Raw genomic sequence first — 22,075 nt, 5'->3', positions numbered from 1 at the left:
CAGTAGCTACGTATGGGTGTAGATCGGTGCCTGACCGTGTGTGTGGTGTGTGTGTGTGTGTGAATGCAATATACGCAGCTGGGCACAGGGACGTGTGTATGTGGTGTGAGCGTGTCTGTGTGCATGTCCATGGGCCGCATGTACGTGTGCCCACCTGGAGTGGCGTGTGTGTGTGTGTGTGTGCGCGCACACATGAGCGTGCAAGAGAGCCCCTCCCCCCCCCCCCCCAGCTCCATGTGCATGGTGGTGGGGGGTGTGCAACTGGGCCTGGAGGGCTGGGCCCGTGTACCACCCCTGCCGTGCTTGAGCCGCGTGTGTGAATGCCCAGGGCTGCAGTGAGTGTCTCGCCCGTGTGGGTGCGGGGAGTGTGCGAGAGTGTCTGGGTGAAATCCGTGTGTGTGTGGGGGGGGGGGGTGCTGGTGTGAGCCTGGCTCTGAGCAGCTTAGCGTGCGCACCTGTGTGTGTGTGTGCGCAGTGCCTGCCGGCGGGCACACGGCGCTGAGTGTGTGTGCAGTGAATGCACACGTGTGAGTGCACGCGCGTACAGGCGTGCGTGGTGACTGTCTGCAGGGAAGTGGCTCCGCGCAGGCCTACGTGAGGTGGAGCGAGCCCAGCTGCGTGGAAGGCACCTACCTGTGGGCGTGGGGCTGCACCCAGCACCTGCCCGGCTCATGCACCTGCTACTGGGGGAGTCTCCTAGCACCGTACACGGGTTAATTAGCCCTAACAAGCCTGGGGAGGAAACTGAGGCAGAGATGAGTGCCTTGCCTCCAGAGGCAAAGTGGAGAACAGCCCACGAGTTGTGGTTCTGACTGCCCCCCCCCCCCCCCCCATCAACGCACGCCTAGCCCCCACTCCGCTCTCACAGCTGGGAACAGAACCCAGGCGTCCTGACTCTCAGCTGCCCCTGCTCTAACCCCTAGGCCACATGACGCCCCGTGCACTCAGTAAGGCATGGCCGAAACCGCTGCATTGCAGGAAGAGAAGAATTGTGTAGCCGAGAGCCCACGGGTGGGCTGGAAGGGACCAGGTGTGCACAGAGGAAGACGCCCTCCCAGGCTGGGTGGGGGAGGGGAATGAAGGAGGAGACTGCACCACAGGTTCTTCCGGAGCCTTTTATTACAGGGGTGCAGCGTTTCCATCACACAGCAGGCCCAACCGCCCCTGGAGCACCCCTGAGCCACAGCACGGCCTGGAGAGAGGGGGCAAGGTCCGCCCGCCTGCAGGTCAACCCCGCGCCCCCCCCAGTGCCCGCCCAGCCAGGGATCCCTGCCCCCCCTTGCTCCATGCTCCACCCTCTGCCCCCCCCCAACAACAAGGGAGAGAAAAGGAGCTCACTCCGCCCCCGAGCAGATTTGGGGGCCCCAGGGGAACAGGCCCCAGGTGAGCTGTGGGGAACACACGGCCCCCAAACAGACGGGCGCCTGACTGGTCTACAGCCGGCCGGTCTGTAATCCCACGGGCCGCCCCCGCTCACGGCTGGGGACACCCCCCGTCAGTGGCTTGGGCAGTGGCCAAGCCCTGAATTGAACCGAGCGAGAGTCCTGGCTCCTAAACCTCTGCTCTAACCACTAGACCCCACGTCCTTGCTGGAGCTGGGACTGGAACCCAGGAGCCATTAGGGACCCCAGCTGCTCTGTCCATTGCCTGGTTTCTCACAGCTCCGAGGCCATGGCCAGGTTGCGGAAAGGCTTTTCCCTGCAGAGAGATACTGGTTCCTGCCAGACGCTCCGCTGCATCCTCTCTCCTGTGCAGACACTCCCATCCGCTTCTGGCCTGGGGGCTGGAGGGGGGCAGATTTAAGGGGTGTTCTCTCTACCCCACGCCCCCCGGGCTGAGCTGGGATCCAAATTCAGGCCCCTCGGTGCACAGCTTCATTTAAATTAATACAAAGAATTTGAAAAATAAAAGCTGCCTCTCCCCACCCCCCGACCGTGGTGCCCCCCTGGGGGCAAAGCGGGGGGGGGGGGGAGCAGAACTAAGTGCATGGGTCGGCACCCCCAACGGTCCATGCGGTGCCAGCTTGGCGCCGGCTGCCTGGCCAGCAGGCAGCAGCGAGGGGCCTGCGATGGGAGCAGGGTGGACCCGCGGAAGGGCCAAGACACTTTTCACACGCGGCATCTTCACACCCTCCACTGGGGGGCGCCGGGCTGAACGTCCGAGTGGATTCCCAGGTGGGGCTGCCGGGGAGCCGCTGGGCAGCCCCCTGCCCACCTGCTGCTGGCCCCTGCCCTTATCCAGCGGGGGGGATGGCTGCAGCATCCCCCGTCCCTGCCCCACTGGTCCCTACAGCTCTGAGTTCGGGGGACAGGGAGCCGGGGAGGGCAGCCCCCGGGAAGCCCGCCGCTACCACAGCACGGCGCTGTCCAGGCTGGTGTAGCCAGGCTCCGTCCGCAGCTTCCAGTAGGTGTCGTTGCTGACCCACGACTCCTTGCCCCCGGGGTCCGTCTGCCGCCTGCCGAGGAGAGGGGAAGGAGGAAACGGGGCCCAGTGTCCGACGCACTGGCTCCCCCAGCCCCCAATATCCCAAGATGGAGCCCAGGGCTCCTCAGCTTCCAGGCCCCCCTATTTCCAAGGGTCCCCTCCCAGACCTGAGCCTCTCCTGCTCCAGTTTCCTGGGGTCACGCAGTAGCTTCGGCACTGAGTTCGAGAGCCCAGAGCTGCGCCCAGCCCCCTGGGGACCCACACGCGGGCCCTCGGGTCCCCTCCTCGGAGCAGGGCAGGGAGCTGGCGGGAGGGGACGGGCGGGCAGTACCTGAAGAAGCGCGCCTGGTGGAGGATGTTGTTCTCCTCCATCACCCGGCGTCGGTCTCTCTGCAGCTGCTCGATCCGGCGCTTCTGGGACTCTGCCGCCTGCACGTTGCCTTCCTCCAGGTACCTGGGAGGGGGGGAGGGGTGTAAATCACACCTGCGATGAGCTGTGGGGTCTCAACCACACCTGCCTCCCACCCATCCCTTCCGTAGGTGCTTGGAAGGGGGAAATCATCCCACGGAGAGCTGTGGGGTCTGAGCCACGCCTAAGTGTCGAGGGGGGGGGGGGGAAATCACACCTGCAACACGCTGGAGGGTCTCCACTATATCCTCTCCATCACCGCCCCCATCTGCCCTAGGTCCCCAGGAGACATGCAAGGACTGCGCCAGCCTGGCCCCGTGAGACCCCCCAGGAGCACAGGCGAGGGGATGCCCGGGGGAGGGGACCCCCCGTGCCGCACTCACCGCTGGTCGGGGCGCAGCCGCGTGTCCGTGGAGGGCAGGAAGCGCTTGAGCTCCGGCGTCAGCTCGTTCAGCTCCAAGGCGAACTGGGTGAAGCCGTAGTTCTTCTCGTGCTCCCGGGGCATGGGGTCTGCGGGGGGGGGGGGGCAGAGATAGAACCGGCCCCTGAGCACCCCTCCCACTCCAGCCCCGCAGTGCGAAGGTCACCCCCACGCCGGGGACGGGCCTGCGGCTCAGGAGGGGGCGTGAGGCTGAGCGCTGGGGGTGCTGTCCCTACAGGAAGAAGGCTCACCCCGGCAAGGAGCGACAGCAGCCGTCCCACTGCCCCCCCCCCACACACACACACACTGGTCCTTACTGGGTTTCCAGAGGCACTGGCCGGCGGGGGGCACGCCGCGGTACAGCCCCTCGTGCCACTTGCCGAAGAGCCGGTGGATGACCTGTCCGCTGTGGCTGACCACGGCTCCCTGCACCTCGTTGACGCTGGAGCCCCAGTACCGGGCCTGCCGGAGGAGGGGAGGGGTTAGGGCGGGAGCAGCCGCCTTACGGGAGGTGAAGGCGCGAGGGGGGAGACAGAAAAGGGGGAGAAGGGGGAATGTCAGACCAGGGAGAGGAGAGGTGAACGGGGGGGGGGGGGGGAGGAAGTGAGGGGCTGGAGCAAGGAGGGGCAGGGTGAGGGAGGGTAGGCCTGGGGGGGCAGGGTCCAGCCCAAAGTCACGGGGGGATCCGGCCCCTCCCTACCTTGCAGAAGGTGATCTTGCAGTGATAGGCGCTGTCCCGGGCGTTCCGGATCAGGACCTCGCCGTAGTGTTCGATCCAGCGCTGGCCGCTCAGGATGTTGTGGATACAGGACGTCACCTTGTTCCACTCAAAGTGGTCCCCAAACCTGAGCCAGCGAGAGAGACGGTTACCGGGGCGCTGGGTGTGGTGGGGCGGGGGAGGATGAGCAGGGGCGCGGGGGGGGAGAGTCACGCACCTGGGCAGCTTGACATTCACGGTCCCCACGGGAACGATCTCCAGGGACTTGCCCCAGAATTTATTTTTCCACTTCATGTCTGGAAGGAGCAGAAAAAAGATTGGAGAGACGGTATCGCTTTCAGGGCGGTTCTGACCCAAACCCGTGCTCCCGGGCACAGGCGCTGACTCAGCCCCAGTCCCGAGCCCCTGAGCACAGAGGGCAGGGAGGGCGGTTCTGACCCAGCCCCAAGTTCTGTCCCCGCCTCTCACCTTGCCAGAAGATGAAGTTGTCCGACTCTGCGTGGCAGGCGGAGATGGGCGGGTGGTGACAAACCTGCAGGCAGTGGGGCGAGAAAGGAAGAGCCATGCCTCACCCAGGCCAGCACCCGCCCTCTGTCTGGAGAGCTGAGGCTGGGGGAAGGCACAAGCTGCTAACCCTCTACACAAGAGCTTTCTCCTCTGCATCCCCCACCCCATGAGCTTCCCTCGTCCCTGTTCCCAGCTATGGACATCTCTCCTCTGTGCTCCTGGTTTTCTTCCGGGAGGGGCGGGGGGAGAGAGACAAAATAATGCCAGGAGACTCCCCACCAGCTGTGAGCAGTACGGTGCTCGTGACACACACAGCAGGCAGTTCGGATTCCACCCAGGAGAGGGCAGCAGTGTCACTGGGAAAGTCAGTGTGCTACAGTGGCTGACTGCCACCCTTGCTCCCCCCAGCCTGGCTGGCTGGCTTTGTACCTGCTCGCTGATGAATCGGAAGCCTCTGTCCGGCCGAACGCACTCATACGTCTCGCCCAGGACGGGGTTAAAGGGTTTGCTGCCGGCACGGTAATAGGTAGAGGCATAGGCAGAGACAGCAAAGGCAGCAACGTAGACCTGGGAGGAGAGAGTCACTGGGGCCTGGCCCATATCCAGCCATGACGCCCAGTCCCCAGGGCAGATGGTGCTGTGGGCGGGCCTAAGGGAGCAGCTACGGGGAGAGACATGTCCCATTCATCTACTAGAGGTGGCAGGGACCACGAGGTGAGGGCTATGAATAGGCGGAACTCCCTGCCACAGGGTGTCGAGAAGAATGGATTAGAGTAGACGTTTATAGGAACGAGGACAAAGGTCTATGGAAGGAGCTGCCGGGGTTCTCGATCCTCATGCTTCAGGGCCTGAGCCGAACCCCAGACGGGAGGGTCAGGAAGGAATATAGCCAGCCGGACAGCACTGTGTGGTTTTTACATCCTCCCATGAAACACCTAGTGATGGGCTAGGACCCCAGAGAACGGGTCTGTTCTGATGAGCATGGGATGGAGGGGGTCGTTCCGGGCGGGGACTAAAGGCGGGGTCTGGCTGGGGGGGCAGGTACCAGGCGCTCGCAGGGGTCGGCGCTGCGGCTGGCGGCATCCAGCAGGGGACTGTACTCCAGCTCCTCGCAGAGCCGCTGCAGCGTGTTGAGGGGCTCGTTGAGCTGAACCGGCATCGACACCTTGGACAGCTCCTTGCCCACATTGTTGCGCAGGATGTTCCACAGGCTGACGTCGCCGGCGGGGATGCTGGGGGCCGGGAGGCAGCTCCGGTGGGGGAGCCTTGTGGGCAGCAGCATGGGCAGGGGAGCCGGCAACGACCCCCCTCCCGTCTCGGACGCACACAGGGCAGGCCCGCCGGCCGCAGCACCTCGGCTTGCTGGAAGCAGACGTGTGCTGTCACCCTGGGCCCTCCCCTCCATCGCCCCCCTGGCCTGCCCCCCGTCCCCAGCCCACCCTCTCCCCATCCCGTCACCATCCCCCATCTGTCCCCCACCATCATCCAGCGCCTCCCTCCCTCAACTCCTGGTGATCGCTCCTTCCCGAGGGCTGGTACCCCTCCCCCTCCCCCCTCACCCCCTCCCCGGGGCTGGTACCTCTCTGGAAGCGCCCGTCGCCCCCGGCCTCGTCGGAGAGGCTGTTGGTGACCTCGCTGATGCAGGACTCATCGTCTGAGGCCTGGAGGGGCAGAAAGGGCACAGAGGCCGGGTTGGCAACTAAGGGTCCCGAGCCGGCACCCTGCGACTACAGCTGGGCTGGGGTGCGGGATGGGGGGATGGGGTGGGAGACTGGGGGGGGGAGGGTGAAAAGCACAATTCCCCTGCTGTCCCCAGAGCAGGTGGGGCAAAATCCCCACCCACCCTCCAAGCCAGCGGCACGGCCCCAGGTCAGACCCACTGGCCAGCCCAGCTTGCTCCTGACAATGGGGGGGCAGGGGGGCAGAGGGCTGGGCGCTGGCCCCCGAGCTGCCTTTGCCTGCCACCCGGCTCCTAATTTGGGAGCCTGGCTCAACCCAGGCTCCCTTGAGCCAGAATCCAGGGCCTCTGGGAGCATCGATTCCCCCGGCCCCCAAGCACAGGCAGGGCAGCAGGGACTGTCTAGGTCTCCGGAGCTGCCCGCCAGCTGCAGCAGGGAGCAGGATTCCTACCGGAGAACCGCCAGGGCCCCGGGGCTGGGATGGGGCAGAGAGAGGCCCTGGGGAACCCTCTTCCCTATGGGAGCAGGGTCGTCCGACTATGGGGCCTGCTGGGACATCAAGAGTGTCCCACGGCCAGGGCCGGATCCAGGCCCACGCAGAGGGGCTACAGACCAGCCAGCGGCTGGGCAAGAGCCAGAGGTCAGGGCGTGAGATTTCAGACCATCCAGACCCTGCACAGGTTGCTGGGGGGCTTCTTAGCCGTCAGGGAGACAAAGGGGGGGTGCGGTTAGAACTGGGGGGGGGGGTCTCCTCAGGATTAAGGACCGAGACCCCCTGGGACAAGAGTGACCCACCCAGGAGGCAGCTGGAGTCTAGGGCGTGGAGGCAGAGGTGATGGGGAAGGGGGTGATCTGGGGGGCTCAGTGGCTCCGCCATGGAGGGCCCAGGGAGGTAATGGAGAGGGGGGTTGAAAGTGGGGAGAAGCTGGGGTGGGGAGAGGCAGTGGGAGCCCAGGGGGGTTTCTAGGGATAATGATTCTATGCACCAAGGTGGTGTCTACCCGCTCCTAATGAGATGCTACACCAGGAAAAGCTCATGAGGATGAAGGGGGGGGTTGGGGGGCGGGGGGTAACTGCTGGGTGGGAGGAAGGGGCTTCTCGGCCAGCTGCCGGGCCAGGGCAGAGAGGGGGACGGAAGAGAGAGAACAGAGAGACACCAGATGAGTGCAACAAAAACCAAAACTCCCAGCCACAGGAGAGCAGCAAAGAAAGCCCAGCCAGGGCTTTGCATGGGATTGTCTCCTCTAGCCCCACCCACTTTCCTTGGCCCCTCCCCCTTCTCTGAGCCCCTCCCACCCCCCATCACGCTGTCATTTGGGACGCTGAGGGCCACGTTGGCACCTTGCGCCTGCACGTGCGGACGGGTCCTTGTGTGCACCTGCAGGCCGAGTGGATGCACGCTCGGGGCATACGATGGCTGTGCATTCCTGCGCATGCGGATCGGGGCCCCGCTGTGGGTACACACGGCTCCTGGCCCAGACCTGTGCCCCGTATTACAACGGATCCAGGACCGCCGCTGGTTGGACTCCATGGGGGTCAGCTGGCAGCCGCAAGGGCGCTGGGATGCCGGCCCCAATGAAACCCCTGGCCCGACTAACAGGAGCCCAGAGGGAACGGACAGATGCCTGACACAGCCCGAGCTGCAGGGTCCAGGATCAGGCGCCTGGGGCCCAGTGCAATCAGCACAGGGGAGCTCTGCAGCGGGGATCCCCTGCCGCCCCCCCAAACACACACCCCCCCGCCCCCGGACCCTGCCCCTCACCGCGTTCTCGGAGGAGCTGGCAGACAGGAAGACCTCGCAGGCGTCAAAGAACTCGGTGTGGGAGTCGGAGAGCGAAACGATGCTGCGGTTGGACAGCTGCTGCTCCCGCCCCTGGGGCAGCCGGGGGTCAGGCTGCAGGAGGGGGAGAAGGGGGTGGTCGCGTTAACCCTTTGCTGGCAGTTCAGAGGCTATGCTGGGGGGGCACCACAGGGCCCAGGCCCCCCCCCCCCCCACGATGGGGCAGGTTTGACTCCCAAAGGATCCAGGAGCAGTAGGGCTGGCTAATGAAGTTGAAGAAGTTGCATCAATTCAATGCTGGGTTCCACCCCCCCAACACACCCACCCTCTGCTCCATCCATGGCCCCCGGCAGACACCCAGAGGTGTCCCCTGCCAGGGCGTGAGAGAGGATGGGGGGCTCCCTCCTTCATCTGATCCCCCCCAGCCCACGTTCACTCCCCTCCCTCCCGCCCCCGATGGGGCCTGACCTTGTCTGGGCTGAGCGAGGCGAACGAGTCCAGCGTGGTATCAGAGAGGGAGAGGGAATGGAACCGGCGCAGGTACTCCGGACGGTCCAGGTTCTGCAAGGAAGCCTGGGCCGGGAGGAGACAAGGGAACGCTGAGGGGGTCCGTTCCCAGGACCACGTCTCTTCCTCCCCCTCCCGTCATGAGGGCCCGGCCTGGCACCCCCACCGGGAAGCCCCCTGCATGCCCTGGGGCGAGGGGCCACCTGGCACCTGCCGGGCTCTGCTGATCAACGCGGCACAGTGCAGCCTGCCCCCCCAGGCCACCCTGCTGATGCAGGTGAGAGCGCCGTAGCCCATCCAGGCCTTGGCAGAGGCTGCCGCGGGGCCCAGGATGCTCACTGGGAACGGGGCGGAACTCCCTCCATCTTGGAAAGAGCCACCCAATGGCCCAGGCGGCATTCGAACTCGGGACCCGGAGCTTCTCCCCATCTCGTTAGCCAGCAGGACCTCACGGCTGGCAGCTCCGGCGGTGCCAGGGGAGAGGGGGGAGCACGGGACCTCCTACCCGGGGACACCCGCTCCTGTCTGAACCCCGGTGAACCGCAGCTGAGCCGGGACAATGCCTGCAAGCACCTAAGTCTCTGTCTCCCTCTAACGGCTGCAGCTTCCCCAGGTCTCGACCTTCCGTTCAAGCAGCAGCAGCTGACGCATCAGACCCAGAGCAGCTGGGTCCGGTTCCCCGCTCGTGACCCATCCCGGGGGCCGTTACACCGGCAGCCCCTGGGCAAAGCTGGGGTTGGCCCGTAGCTCTCTGCGGTGGCAGAGACGGAGGGCGCAGCGCGTGGCCGGGCGCACCTGGTTCCTTACCCCAGCCGCTGCGGCGTTCCTGACGCTGCCCGCGCAGCGTTGCAAAGCCAGCGCCTGCTGCATGCCCTGGAGGCGATCCCTCTCTGCGGTCAGCACGGCCACCACGCTGCTGAGGGACCCGTGCACTGGAGAGGGGTCGGGGGAAGGCGAGCGAACAAGGTCAGGCTGCCCCCCACATTCACCCTGTGCTGAGCTTTGTCCCCCCCACCCCGGCGCTGGACCAGGTAACGCGCTTTGCACGGCTCCAAGGATGGAGGCGATCCAACGGGTCTGGTCCTTTAACTCAAACCATAGCGGCTTGGTCCCCCCCCACCCCGGAGCAGCAGGTCCCAGGTTCTGTTCCCCTGACTGACCCGCTCCCCTCCCAACCCATCGCACCTTTCTGGGCCAGGATCCAGAAGCTCCGCTGCAGCTGGCTGTACTCCGGGGGCAAGCTGAAGGCTGCCTGGTTCTGGCTCGACTCCAGGTAGCGCGAGAGGTTGGGGACGGAGCCGTGCAGCCGGCCCACCTGGGGGGGGACGCAGAGCGGGAAGGTGGGGGGGGGTTAGGGCTTCGCCGAGCACCCCCTTTCCTACATCAGCCTGAGCTGTGACCCCCCAAGGGACTTAGCGTTGTTCCCAGAGAGCAGAGACCCCCAGCCGGGGGGGTGGGGGGGAGATTTCCCAAGGCAGTGTCCCTGCAATGAGTCAGGGTGGGGAACGCCCTGGGACTGTCCCTCTTGGCGACACCCCGGGGGGGGGGGGTCTCATGCGTTGGTCTCCCTCAGCTCCCCCTCCCATTGGTCAGGGCACCTCCCTCTCCTATGGCCGGGTCCAACCTCCCTCTGCCCTTCTAACCAGCAGCGCATGGTGGAAAGTCAAGCTACCAAGGCCTTCCCTCCTCCCCCCCAAAGCTGCTGGGCCGGGGGGCAGGCTGCAGCCCTGCTCACCCTGCCGATGGCGTCGTCCTTGGCGAAGCTCTGGGTGCACCAGATCCTGGTGGCTCGCTTCCCCTTTCTGGGTCTCTCTGTAGCCGCCGAGGTCTGTAACGAAGAGAGAGTGTGAGGCAACCTGGGGAGAGGGGGAGGAACTAGGGATGGGGAACGTGTGTGTGGGGGGGGGAGGGGGCAGGGGCAGACGGGTGGCAAGGCTGCGATACCATAGCCAGTGGTGCGCAGGGATCGCTTGCTGAGTGTGAAATGCAGCCACCTCTGGGGTGAAGCACGGGGCCCAGTTAACAGCCACGCAGCAAACGGCTGGTGAATCCGCGCCCCCATTGCCCTGTCCCACCCGCTGCCGACAGCCCAGGAGACGCCCCGACCCACGGCGCCCATGTGGATGGGTTTGGACCTCGGGTCCCGGGCAGAGCCCATCTCCATGGAGTCAGGGCCTGAGGTTCCCCTTTGTGATCTGGGGCCTTCTCCGATCTCAGCAACGCATGCGCCGATCTGGGCGACGTCCCACTGGGGCCTCTCTGACACTGAGCTCCCTCCCCAGAGCCAGCGCCACCCAATGGGAAAGATCCAGCCCCCCCCAGTCACCTGGCTGTGGGCGATGAGGGGTGCGGACGGGATGCGGTGCAGGGTCTCCAGGCTCTGGAGCATCTTGTTCAGCTCCTGCAGCTTCCCTTGGCACTCGGAAAGCTCTGAGACCAGGGGGGCAGGAGAGGGGGGTTCACAGAGGGGAGGCAGGGAGCCAGGGGTGGGGGTCAGGTACAGAGAGAAACAGGGAAGCAGCCGCGGTGAGCGAGAGCACGTGGAGCCCGCTCGGGGGAGGGAGATGAGGCGCCCAAAGGGCTCCACACCCCGCCTGCGGGACGGCTGGCACCAGACCCTCCCTTGGCCCCGGCCCTCCCTCCCCGCTCACCTGCTGTGCAGCTGTCCAGCCCCTCGCTGTCCTTCAGCCAGCTGCTCACCTTGTCCCGGGGGCTGGTCAGGGCGGACAGTGCCGGGGCGCTGTCGGAGGGCAGGACGCGGTTCCGGGAGCCATAGCCCTGGGGGAAAGGGGGGGAGAAAAGAGGGGTTAGGGGTGATCCCTGGGGAAAACTCTGTCCGTAGGAGGAGGGCAAGGCCCGGACACCTGGGTTCCATCTCCCCACCCTCACCACCCCCCAGATGGGAGACCCCCAAAGCGGCTCACCTGGGTGGGGGGGGTGACTCTCCTGGTCGGGCCCCCCGTGGGTGCAGGGCACTTGGACTTCTCAACCAGGCGGTGGGAGCACAGATTGGCTACCCAGCTGTTAAAGACCTCTTGGGACTTGATCTGCACAAGGGGGAGATCCCAGAGAGTGATGGGGGGAGGGGGGCAGCCGGGACCCCACCTCCCTCCCCCATCCCAAATCCAGAGCCCCAGCCCTCCCGCTCTTCCTCCATCCCCACCCTCTCTTTTCCCCAGACCCCCATCCCATCTCTTCCCTCCCCGCACCCCCAGGAGAGGTGGGGCTCGCTGTCTCCCCCCCCCGGCGCCCCCGGGGCGGGCGTTCCGGTGCCGGCACCTTGAGGTGGTAGATGTTCTCCTCCGTGTCCAGGTCCACGCGCTGCGCTTTCTTGTTGATGGACATGACGGACAGACGGACGTCGATGGAGCCGTGCAGCTTGCCCTTGAGGACCTGGAAGGGGCGGGTGGGCAGGCCGGGTGTCGGCTGGGGACCGAGCGGCCACTGGGCGGTGCCTAATTCCACCCACAGGGTCACAGGTGACCGGCGCTGGGTGCTTAGCCCCACCCTTCTCATCCCACCTGGATGGGGGGGGGAATAGAGGTCCCCAGGGAGAGACTCCTTCTTAGCCAGTCCCACTTGGGAAGGGGGGGGACCTGTGGTGAAAGGGGGGCGCGATCAACAGGGTTCCTCATAAACACAGAGTCCTTAGAAGCCAGCTTCAGCCCACCCACTCCAGACAGGCTGATCCCGGCCCCCCTGCGAGCCCCATGGCTGCCCAGAGGCTGGGACGGGCACCCAGCTGTACTCACATCCTGGTGCGTGGTGGCATATCTCAGGATCCCCTCCTCCAGCACGAAGTATCTCTGGGGGAGGCAGAGGAGAAGGAAACCAGGCTGAAGGAGGGCGGAGAGCGTGGGGATGCCAGCGGATAAAGAGCTGCATGGTCTGCCCCCCAGGAACCCAGCTCACAGGCTGGATTCAAGGTGCCGAGAAGACGCCAAAGCAGCTTCCAAACGACATACAGGAATTGTTTCACCCAACACCGAAATGCAGCCACTTCTGGGGCGGAGCACCGGACCCAATTAAGAGCCACACTGCACACAGAGGGCTCCCGGAGCAGCGAAATGCAGCCAGGACTGGGTTGGAAGCTATTTAACAGGGCATGGCTGTTTAGGACAGGAAGTGAAGGAGAATCGTGTCGCTGCAGGGGGGGATCTCATAGAGATAGAACGTAATCAGCCGAGCTGGGAGCTGGCTAAGGAAATCAGGGACAATCCCGCAGTGTTTGCAAGACACCCTCCATCCCCAGGCTCTTTAATGACATCGGCACGGCCTTGTTTTAGCACCTGTCCTGGGGCACTGGATCAGCGCTGGAGTGTCCCCTGCTGGCGCAATGCCACCGGACCCGAGGTTCCCTTCGCAGCCCCCCAGCCGAGCGCGGGCTCAGTTCAAACCTGTTTTGCTTGGGAGACCCTCATGAGACCAGAGCCCAGGGTGGCGCAGCCAGGAATTGAGAGCTCACATGGTCTCCTTACCCCATGAGGGGTCCCCCAGCTACACTGCCTGGGGGGGCTGGGTGGCAGAAGGGGGGTGGTTTTCTATCCCAGGGAATCGCTCCCCCCCTTCACCCTCTCACCTTGTGCCAGCCCTTCAGGGGCCACTTCCTCTTCTTCAGCAGGTAGCCCTCATGGCTCGCCGGCTCCAGGCCGGGCCCGATCCTGCCCCGCGGCTCATCCACCACCTCCCAGCACTCCGAGCCCTGCAACATACAGGTGAGGGGACGGGGTGGGGGTGGGGTGTCTGATTGGGACCGGACAGGCCCGAACGCCGCCCCCGCGGCTCCGGAATTCACCCCCAGGGCCAGGCGGGGGGGTCAACGGCCCTGACATGAGCCTTCCTCCCAGCTCACACTCATCGTCTTCCTCCCAGGCTCCGAGGGAGGGAACAAGCCTCCGTCTTGGCAGACGAGCCCAGGAGAACATCCCTGGCTCCCAAACCACTGGTGGGTGGCGTCAGACTGACCCAGGGGCAAAAAGCATCCTCTCTGGCTGGCCGCCCTTTTGCGGGGCAGGGCACCCAGTTCTGGGACGAGATCTCCAGCCAGCATCCTTCCCGTCCCCGCCTCCCACCGCCCGGCTGTGTTCCTGGGGGCAGCAGAGGGTCTGACACCGCGAAGACGGGTGCATTAGTGAGCGGGAGAGGAGTTGCCGCACCTGGTGAGCGCTGCCGTGCCTGGAAGACACGGTGCTGTTGGACCTGGAAGGCCCCGGCGCCTTCCTGGGGGAGGACGTCTCCTTCTCATGGCTGCCCATGGCTGGGGGCTTCCCCTCGCAAACGTCCCCGCGGGAGCAGACCAGAGCGTGGGAGGAACGGCCCCCGGGGTCAGGCCTCTGCCTTCATCTCCAGCTGCAGGGAGAGAAACCCAGACCCGGCTGATTGAGTCCTGTCAGTGGTTCACGGAGCTGCGGTGCCCATGAGAACGACGGGCTCATCCCAGATGGGGGGCAGGCATTTCGATCCTAACCCACAGCCCCCTGCTATTCCAGCCCTGGAACCTGGCACCGCTCTGCCGGGGCCCCTCAAACCCGACTCGCAGCCCCCCCCCAGTTATTCCAGTCCTATTCTGGAACATGGCCTGGACGCTGGCGCTGACGTCCTCACTCTGACAGTCAGGGCTGCGCATCCACTGACAACGGGGGGGATTGCAAACGTCTCCTCCTGATCGCTTACGGCTCTCCATGGGACGGGAGCTGAAGCAGATGCAGGATCTTGCCTTCAGAGGAGTTTAGCCGGCCAGGGGGGAACCCCAGCGTCTTCTCTTCCGCCTCCGTCTCCTCTTGCTGAGAGGTGAGAACTCTGGACAGGCTTTTACTTTGCACATCCCGCCCAAACAATAACCACCCGCCACTCCCCTGGACTTTGGTTTTGACACACAGGAGCCGTCCCAAATCTGGCTCTGGGCTAACGGCAGGCTTATTTCCATGGAGACCACGAGATTCAGACAGCGCTTGATAGGGGACCTGCAGCCCACTCCCTTTATCAGCTCAGCTCCGGGTTATGTGCACAAGCACTCACTGCAGTATCACCTGACTGCAGTTATGGGGCCAAGTGCCCCGCTGGGGTAAATGAGAAGCCTGCCACGCAAGTCGATGGGATCATGCAGATTTACACTGTCTGAGGATCTGACCCTTCAGCTTTTTTTTCTGCACGGAAACGTGCGTCAGATCTAGGAGGGGCTTCGTCTCCACTGGAACGTCCGATCCCTTCTCATTCCACGGGATCACAGAAGAGAACCGTTAGGTCCCATCTAGTCCAGGGCCGGCTTGATCCTGACAACACATTTTCCTGTCCCTCTGTCCTGTCTAGCTTTAAAGAGTCCCTGGTGACGGAGCTTCCACCACTTCCACAGCCCGAAGAGATCTCACCATCATCCATAAGGATCTTGAGAAGCGGCATCTGCTAAGCACACCCTGTGTAAGCTGCAGCTGAGCAAAGGAACACCTGGGGGGGGGGAAGCCACCCAAGGGGGAGATGCAGTTAGCTTATGGAAGTGTCTCCATAAGCGAGGAGGCGTGGAGTGAACGTTCCATCACTGGAAGCTCTTCTAACTAGCGCAGAAGACTGTGGAGAATACTCAGCCGACCCCGGGGTCCACGGACTATCGGGGATGCAAACATCCCGAAGCAAAGGAAAGCTAGGATAGATAGAATAGTGAGACGCCAACATGAATCCATCAGAAGCTCTTTAAGTCACCTGAAAATCAAAAAGGAGTCCCACGAAGAGTAGAAACATGGGCAAATTGCTAAGGATGAATATACACGAACAGCGCAAGCATGAAAGGACAAAATCAGAATGACTAAGGCATAAAATGAGTTACACTTAGCTAGGGGCATAATAGATAATAAGAGGTTCTATAAATACATTAGGAGCAAGAGAATGATGAAGAGAAGTGTAGGTCTTCTACTTAGCGGGGAAGAGGAGCAAATAACGGATGACATGGAGAAAGTCTAGGTGTTTAATACCGATTTTGCTTCAGTCTTAACACAATTAATGTTAACAACAAGGGGGAGGAACACAAGCTAGAGGAGAGAAAGAACAGATTAAAGGATATTTAGATAAGGAAGAGGAGGTATTCAAGTCAGCAGGGTCTGAGGAAATTGATCCTAGGCTACTTAAGGAACTAGCTGAAGCAATCTTGGAAATGTTAGCAGTGATCTTTGAGGATTCATGAAGACCGCGTGAGGTCCCACACACTCCCCAGGACTGAACAGGTCAGGGGCTCGTGCCGGTGGTGGGAGGGTACGGGGAGCAAGAGGAAGAAGACAAGAGGGGCTTGTGGGGGAGGATGCCCAGGGAGTGACAGACCATCCTTGGCACAGAGGGCCAGTGGGTCTGATCTTGCCGCTGTCCCCGCCCCCCACCAAATGTGGGCTGTTGCATTTCTTCACTGCCAGCCAAGCTCAAGTTTCCTGTTTTGCAAGGGTGCACCTCAGCTCAAGCATCCTCTTTGCAACTTCCCTTCAGGGGCCAGGATCTTTCGTCTCCTCAACCCCTCTCCTCCCCACGAGGTAGGACCCAAGCATCCAGAGCAGCGACGCTCACATCTGAGGGGCTCAGGAGCCAAATTCGCCACCGACATTACCCAAAAGAGCTGCAGCCGTGTGAATTCACTGTTTCATGGACTGTGTCCGTCTCTGTGTTATTCTCCCAGCAAAATGACTGGCGAAGTATTCCACAGTTGGTTAATAACACAGGAAGAGCGTCCTGCCGGGTTCCTAACTTAGATTGGTTCATAATTCAATCCCACCGTGTTTTAATATCCTGTGCAGCAAAGAGCCGCAGGAGACGCGTTAAAGAGTCGCTTGCAGCTCCCAGGTCTCAGTGTGAACATCCCTGGCTAGATGAATTGGGAGGGGAGGGGAGCTGCTTTCCTCTGAGACGGCCGTGGCTGGAGACACCAGACAGGATGGCTGGTGTTCTGAGGTGGCCCCGAGAGCCCCTCTGTTCTAGCTACCCGGCTGCTGTGTCCTGTACACTTGCTCAGGCTCAGACGGGTTTGCCAGACGTGGGGTTTGTAATGAATTTCCCCCCAGAGCAGATTGGCAGGGACTCTGGGGGGGGGGGGGGGGATTCTCCTTAGTCTGCAGCGTGGGGCACCGGTCGCCTGCTGGGATCATCTGGACATACCACACCTAATCAACTCCCCACCATTGCAAGGCCCCCGGGCACAGCTTACAGGGTGAACATTAATGGCCTGGGCTACACAGAGGGTCAGACTAGATCATCTAATTGCCCCTTCTGGCCTTAACCTCTATGAAATGATGGGGTACGATGCTGCACACCAAGCCTACAGGTCCATAAGAACGGCCAGACCGGGTCAACCCAATGGTCCATCTAGCCCAGTATCCTGTCTTCCAACAGTGGCCGGTGTCAGCTGCTTCAGAGGGAATGAACCGAACAGGGCAATTATCGAGTGATCCATCCCATCGTCCAGTCCCAGTCCCTGGCAGTCAGAGGCTTAGGGACACCTAGAACATGGGTGGCATCCCCACCATCTCGGCTAATAGCCATCGATGGACCTATCCTCCCTGAGCGTTTCTAATTCCTCTCTGAACCCTGTTACAGTTTTGGCCTTCACCTCATCCTCTGGCAGTGAGTTCCACAAGTCGACTGTCCATCCTTAGGCCACAGCCTGATCCTCTCACAAAGCTGGCTGGAATGCTAGGACAGCAGGGTCGTTCACAAGCCACTGGAAGGTTTAACCCTTTCAGCACGTGGCATTTCCCAGCTTCCCACAACTCTGTGTTTCTACCACTTGCACCCAGAGACGGGAAAGTGCCTGTGAAGGTGGGGAATACGCTACAAATGGAAGGAAACTGAGGCACAGAGAGGGGAAGTGACCTGCCCGAGATCACACAGCAAGTCGGTGGACACACAGTACTTCCCTCCCAGAGCTGGAAACAAGAACCCAGCTCTCCTGCCTCCCAGCTCTACTGTGGTCCACTCCCAAAGTCAGGAAAGGAACCCAGGAGTCCTGATCTAAAGACCCCCTGCTGTAGCCACTAGAGTCAGGAACAGAACCCCGGAAGCCAGACTCAAAGTGCCCTGCTGCGACCCCTGCAGCATGCTCTGCCCCCAAGGGAAAGCTGGAGACACTTTTCGAATCCCGCTCCCCAGAATAAGTCCACACTGGGGAGTAGGAAAGGGACAAAGGTGGCAAATTTGTGCTCTGGCTGCACTGTGGGGGTCACAAACACCCCGCTTGGAGAAGGAGGAGACAGGGAGATTGCTAGATGGACTTAACAGGTCTCCCTGGGCCAACAGCTTCTGAGGACATAGGGACGGTTACGGCTGAAGAAGCCAAACTCTCCACCCACCCTGGGATCCTGCCTCCTCCAGCAGCTCCAAGCCCCCCAATCCCCGGCCAGGCCCTCTCAGCCCTCTCCAGGACTCACCGTTCTGCACCCTCTGACTCTCCCCATCACCCAGCACAGCGCTCCCACCTCTGCCCTGAGATGCAGCAGCTGGAATGCCAGTCTCAGCCCAGCCCCCACCACTGCCTGCTGCCCCCTCCACCCCAAACCCTCACCCCTCCTTGCCCGCGACACTTCACTCCTGTACCCCTGCTCGTTCCTCCCCTTTATTGTCACTAGTTCCTCTTTCCACTTTCAGATCAAAGGTGAGAGGGGAAACTGAGGCACAGAGTGGGGATGTGACTTGCTCAGGGTCCCACAGCAAGTCAGTGGCAGAGCTGGGAACAGAACCCAGGGGTCCCTGGCTCACACTGAAGTCAACAAGAGATCCTCATGCCCTGTGGTTAAGAGGCTATTGGGCAATCAGAGGTGCCAACACCTACCGTCCCCCCTACAAAAAAAAAACAAATCTCCTGACAACATTCACATTTTCTTAGCTACACTCCAGCTTTTATACCAGCTGAAATCTGTGTCACTGAGCCCCAGTACACCCTGATCACAAACTCAGCTGCTGCAACTCAAACCGGCGGGAAACTGACATTTTCAGAACAAATTTCTGTTCACTAAATCACTTTTTTTTAAATATGATCTACCATTTGGAACATAAAAATAAATACACATAAAGTACAGCGCCTGGCTCCGCAGGGTCCTGGTCTCTGACTAAGGATCCTTGGTGCTACAGGTAATACAGATAATAATAATATATTCTATACACACATACACCCATCGTATAAATTCAGATCTGAATCTAAAAAGTACAGAAGTCTCCGGCAGTGAGTCTAGTGGTTAGAGCAGGAGACGGGGACCCAAGACTCCTGGGTGCTTGTCTCAGCTCTGAGAAGCAGTGAGGTCTAGCGTTTAGAGCAGAGGGCACAAGGAACCAGAACTCCTGGGTTCTAATCCTCACGCTGGGAGGAAAGTGTGTTCAGTGGTTAGAGCGGGGGGAGGCGTGTCTCGGAGCCAGGATTACTAGGTTTCATTTCCAGCGTGCCACTAACTCACAGTTCCCCCACCTGAACTGGGAAGAATGATACCGACCCACCTCAGAGAGGGTTTTGAAGCTTTACTCCCCAACGCGTGCGAAGCCCTTTGAGATCCCTGAGTAGAAAGCGCCGGAGGAAGGCAAAGCCGTCCCTCTATTACTCAGAGGCGCCAGGATCTGCCACCGGGGTGGAGAAAAGCCGCTCAGAGTTACGTCGGTGTCTCTTCTGACAGGTGCAACTTCTCACTGATTACCTGGGAGCTGCCAGGCAGCCGGGTTCAGAGTGCAACCTCCATTCCCCACCCCCACCCTGCCTCATGCTGCTTCCTCGGCCTTTCCTACACCCCAGCCTGGCCAGCGGTAACTCAGTACCGACGCAGGCAGATCACCTTCTTTAGCCTCCTACCTTGGGGTGACCCGCGGAGCCTCTCCCCTGCAGCGCGAAGGTGATACATACCCTGCCTCGCAGGCTGGTAATCTGCAAATGGACTTTCCAGAACTGAGCCTGGAGCCGAGCCCCAGAGACTGGCACAGCAATGGCATGGAAAACAGGATGACTCGGCTGGCACCCGGGGATAGCCTTTGCCTGGACCCAGCTGCCCTCCCCATTAGTTCTACCCTCTCTCGGTTTACAGGGGGGTTTCACCCGCAGCAGCCTGGCTCTGTACAGGTGGAGGGAGGTGGTGTTGGAGTCAGGAAACGGTGCGGGGTGGGGTGGGGGGGTGTGCAGAGATGGGGGAGGACCTGGAAAGGCTTTGAGGGTGGCGGGGAAGTGCAGGGTCCCGTACGGGTTGTTTTATATAGAGACCCACCAAAAAGAGGCTGAACCTGACCAGGGCTCTGGTTCCAGGCCCAGACGGTGCTGAGTTCTTTTGAAAATCCAGCTTAGGTTGTGCATGCCGGGGGCTGGCCCTGAGCTGCTCTGACAATGCAGCCCCACGTCCCCTTGCCGCCCCCATCAACCCAGGACTGCCTCTTAGCCTGCCTCTGTGCAGCGGCCAGCACCACGGGGCCTGTGGGTGCTGCGGCCACGCAAAGATCAGCAAGGCCTGTGTTAGTGAAACTGACTACACGTCCTCAGCACGGGCGCCACGGGGCGGCCCCATCTCCCTTCCACTCACTGCTGTAAATTTCCGCCACACCTGCCGCTTCAGCCATGCCTATCAGATCTGTCTACCCACGAGGATGTCACCCACCTCCGCTGCTAAAAATACCTGAGACTTCTACGGCGCTTTTCATCCTAAAAGACTTTGTGAATGCATCAAAACGGCACGTGAGAGCCTCGCTTCACCCAGCCAGTCTGAAATGCAGCCGCTTCTGGGGTGGAACACAGCGGGCTACTCAACAGCCACGCCGCACGACCCTTTCAGGACAGGGAGGGAAGGGGAAGGCCGAACCCAAGTGAAACTGCAGGAGGAATTTAATCAAGCAGAATGTAATCACAAGAGGTTAAATTTGGGTGGGTACCAGGGAAACACCCCAGCTCCTCCAAAAAGGCAACGGGCTCTGGAACGGTCACAACAGGACGACTAATAACTGGCCCTTATCGAACCCTTTGCATTTTCAAAACAGCAGAAACGAAGCACGTTAAAGACTAACAAATGTCATGTCTGCAGGCATACGCTTTCGCCGGCTGTAACCCAAAACACCGCCCGGTGCTCCTGGAGGGCAGCGAGGCAAGTATGGCTACCCCTACTGCCCAGGTGGGGGGAAACTGAGGCAGGGGGTGGGAAAAGGAAGCGACTTGCCCGAGGCCGTTCAGCAAGCTAGTGGCAGAGCTGGGCACCGAACCCCGGCGTCCTGGCTGGCACAGTCCCCGGCTGTCCTCACCAGCCCAGCGCCGGGGGGGGGGGAGCTGCCGGTGGCTACCGCCATAGACTGGGACACCCTGGGCCCCCCCCGGAGCTGGGACTAGCCCCCCCCGAGTCCAGATTTAGGGCAGGCAGGGACCGAACGACCCCCCCCCCGCGCCCTGCTGGGGGGCAGCCCGTGGCAGCCCAGGGAGGGGACCCCCCCCTCAGCCCCCCACCAGTCTGGATCCCAGCGAGGAGGGGGAGACCAACGGGAAGCGAAGCATCAGCGCCGGCCCCGTGCACGGAGGGGACCGGCCCCGGCTGCGGGCTGGCCCCGCACGGAGCGGGGGGGGGCAGCCCCTTACCTGGGCAGGCGGGGCGCGGTGGGGGGACAGCTCCCGGCGCCGGCCCCGTCTCGCTTCGCCCGGCCGCGCCGTGCACCCCCAGCCGGGGCCGGGATGGAGCCGCGCCGCGGCTGCCGGGAGGAAGCCGGAACGCGGAAGAAAACCGGCCGAAGCGGCTCTCTCGGTCTCGCCCCCTAATCCCCTCTAGATCCTGCCTCGGCTCGGCTCGGCTCGGCTCTGCCCCCTGCTCCGTGGAGGACTCCGGAGCCGGGAGAACTCGGGCCAGACCCGCCCGGCCCAGCCGCCCGCCCCTTCCCTCCCGGCTGTGTGTGGCTGGGAAGGGCAGGGCTCTGGCAGTCGCTCAAGGCCCCTGCAGGAGGGCGAGGGCTGCAGGGAATCCACCGGAACCAGCCCAGGCCCGGCTCAGCAGAACCGACCCCAAACAATCACCCCAGGTGGACTGGGATCAGCTGAACACCATCCCCTGGGACAGCACCGGCTCCCCGGTACTGGCCCGAAAACCCGGTCCCCTGGGACGGCACCAGCTCCATAGAATAGACCCGGTGCCGGCCCGGTTTTGTTCCACGTCTTCATTCCTGATCTGGAGGAAGGGGTGGATCGGACCCTCAGCAAGTTTGCAGATGGGGGGCGAGGGGGAGTGGTCCATACCCTGGAAGGTAGGGAGAGGATACAGAGTGATCTAGACACATTGGAGGATTGGGCCGAAAGAAATCCGACGAGGTTCAACAAGGAGAAGTGCAGAGTCCTGCACTTAGGACGGAAGAATCCCAGGCACTGCTACAGACTGGGGACGGACTGGCTAGGCACCGAAAACGACCTGGGGGTTACAGTGGACAAGAAGCTGGACATGAGTCAGCAGTGTGCCCTGGTGGCCAAGAAGGCTAACGGCCTATTGGTATATATTGGCATACAGTAAGAGCATTGCCGGCAGATCGAGAGAAGTGATTGTTCCCCTCTATTCGGCACTGGGGAGTCCTCATTTGGAGCACTGTGTCCAGTTTTGGGCCCCCCTGTACAGAAAGGACGTGGACAAATTGGAAAGAGTCCAGCGGAGGGGCAACGAAAATGATGAGG

The 22,075-nt window shown here is 62.2% G+C and overlaps 1 protein-coding gene across 4 annotated transcripts; it reads right to left on the bottom strand.

Annotated features, from left to right (window-relative positions):
* Positions 1–837: 837 nt before the first annotated feature.
* Positions 838–21,281, bottom strand: OSBPL7 (oxysterol binding protein like 7). Of its 4 annotated transcripts, none has more exons than XM_067541159.1 (23): positions 21,002–21,281; positions 13,602–13,794; positions 13,025–13,147; positions 12,198–12,251; positions 11,725–11,838; positions 11,370–11,492; positions 11,097–11,223; positions 10,772–10,875; positions 10,181–10,273; positions 9,631–9,760; positions 9,241–9,377; positions 8,407–8,511; positions 7,921–8,052; positions 6,059–6,140; positions 5,525–5,841; positions 4,909–5,046; positions 4,441–4,504; positions 4,190–4,268; positions 3,955–4,099; positions 3,572–3,716; positions 3,217–3,343; positions 2,756–2,878; positions 838–1,783 (listed from the first exon to the last, which is right to left on the bottom strand). In XM_067541159.1, the coding sequence occupies exons 2-23, from the start codon at positions 13,698–13,700 to the stop codon at positions 1,552–1,554; spliced, it is 2,793 nt and encodes a 930-aa protein (XP_067397260.1). In that variant the 5' UTR covers positions 13,701–13,794; positions 21,002–21,281; the 3' UTR covers positions 838–1,551. The 4 variants fall into 4 exon arrangements, with proteins under 4 accessions (XP_067397260.1, XP_067397261.1, XP_067397262.1 ...); XM_067541160.1 differs by having other exon boundaries at positions 9,253–9,377; positions 21,002–21,280; XM_067541161.1 differs by having other exon boundaries at positions 1,558–2,455.
* Positions 21,282–22,075: the final 794 nt, after the last annotated feature.

This window comes from Emydura macquarii, unplaced genomic scaffold (genome assembly GCF_026122565.2).
Source record: "Emydura macquarii macquarii isolate MOO-44397 ecotype Brisbane River unplaced genomic scaffold, CSIRO-AGI_Emac_v2 contig_629, whole genome shotgun sequence".
Taxonomy (NCBI): domain Eukaryota; kingdom Metazoa; phylum Chordata; order Testudines; family Chelidae; genus Emydura; species Emydura macquarii.
The sequence above is the reverse complement of the archived record's forward strand: the minus strand, read 5'-3'. Positions and strand labels throughout refer to the sequence as shown.

What these genes read in the sequence shown, in the direction of transcription:
- OSBPL7 (XM_067541159.1), bottom strand. Translation starts at nt 13,700, where the DNA reads ATGGGCAGCCATGAGAAGGAGACGTCCTCCCCCAGGAAGGCGCCGGGG. An exon ending in GAGTCACCCCCCCCACCCAG is followed by an intron (nt 11,224 to 11,369) that starts GTGAGCCGCTTT and finishes CCTTTCCCCCAG; the next exon opens with GGCTATGGCTCCCGGAACCG. An exon ending in AGGACGACGCCATCGGCAGG is followed by an intron (nt 9,761 to 10,180) that starts GTGAGCAGGGCT and finishes GTCCCCCCCCAG; the next exon opens with GTGGGCCGGCTGCACGGCTC.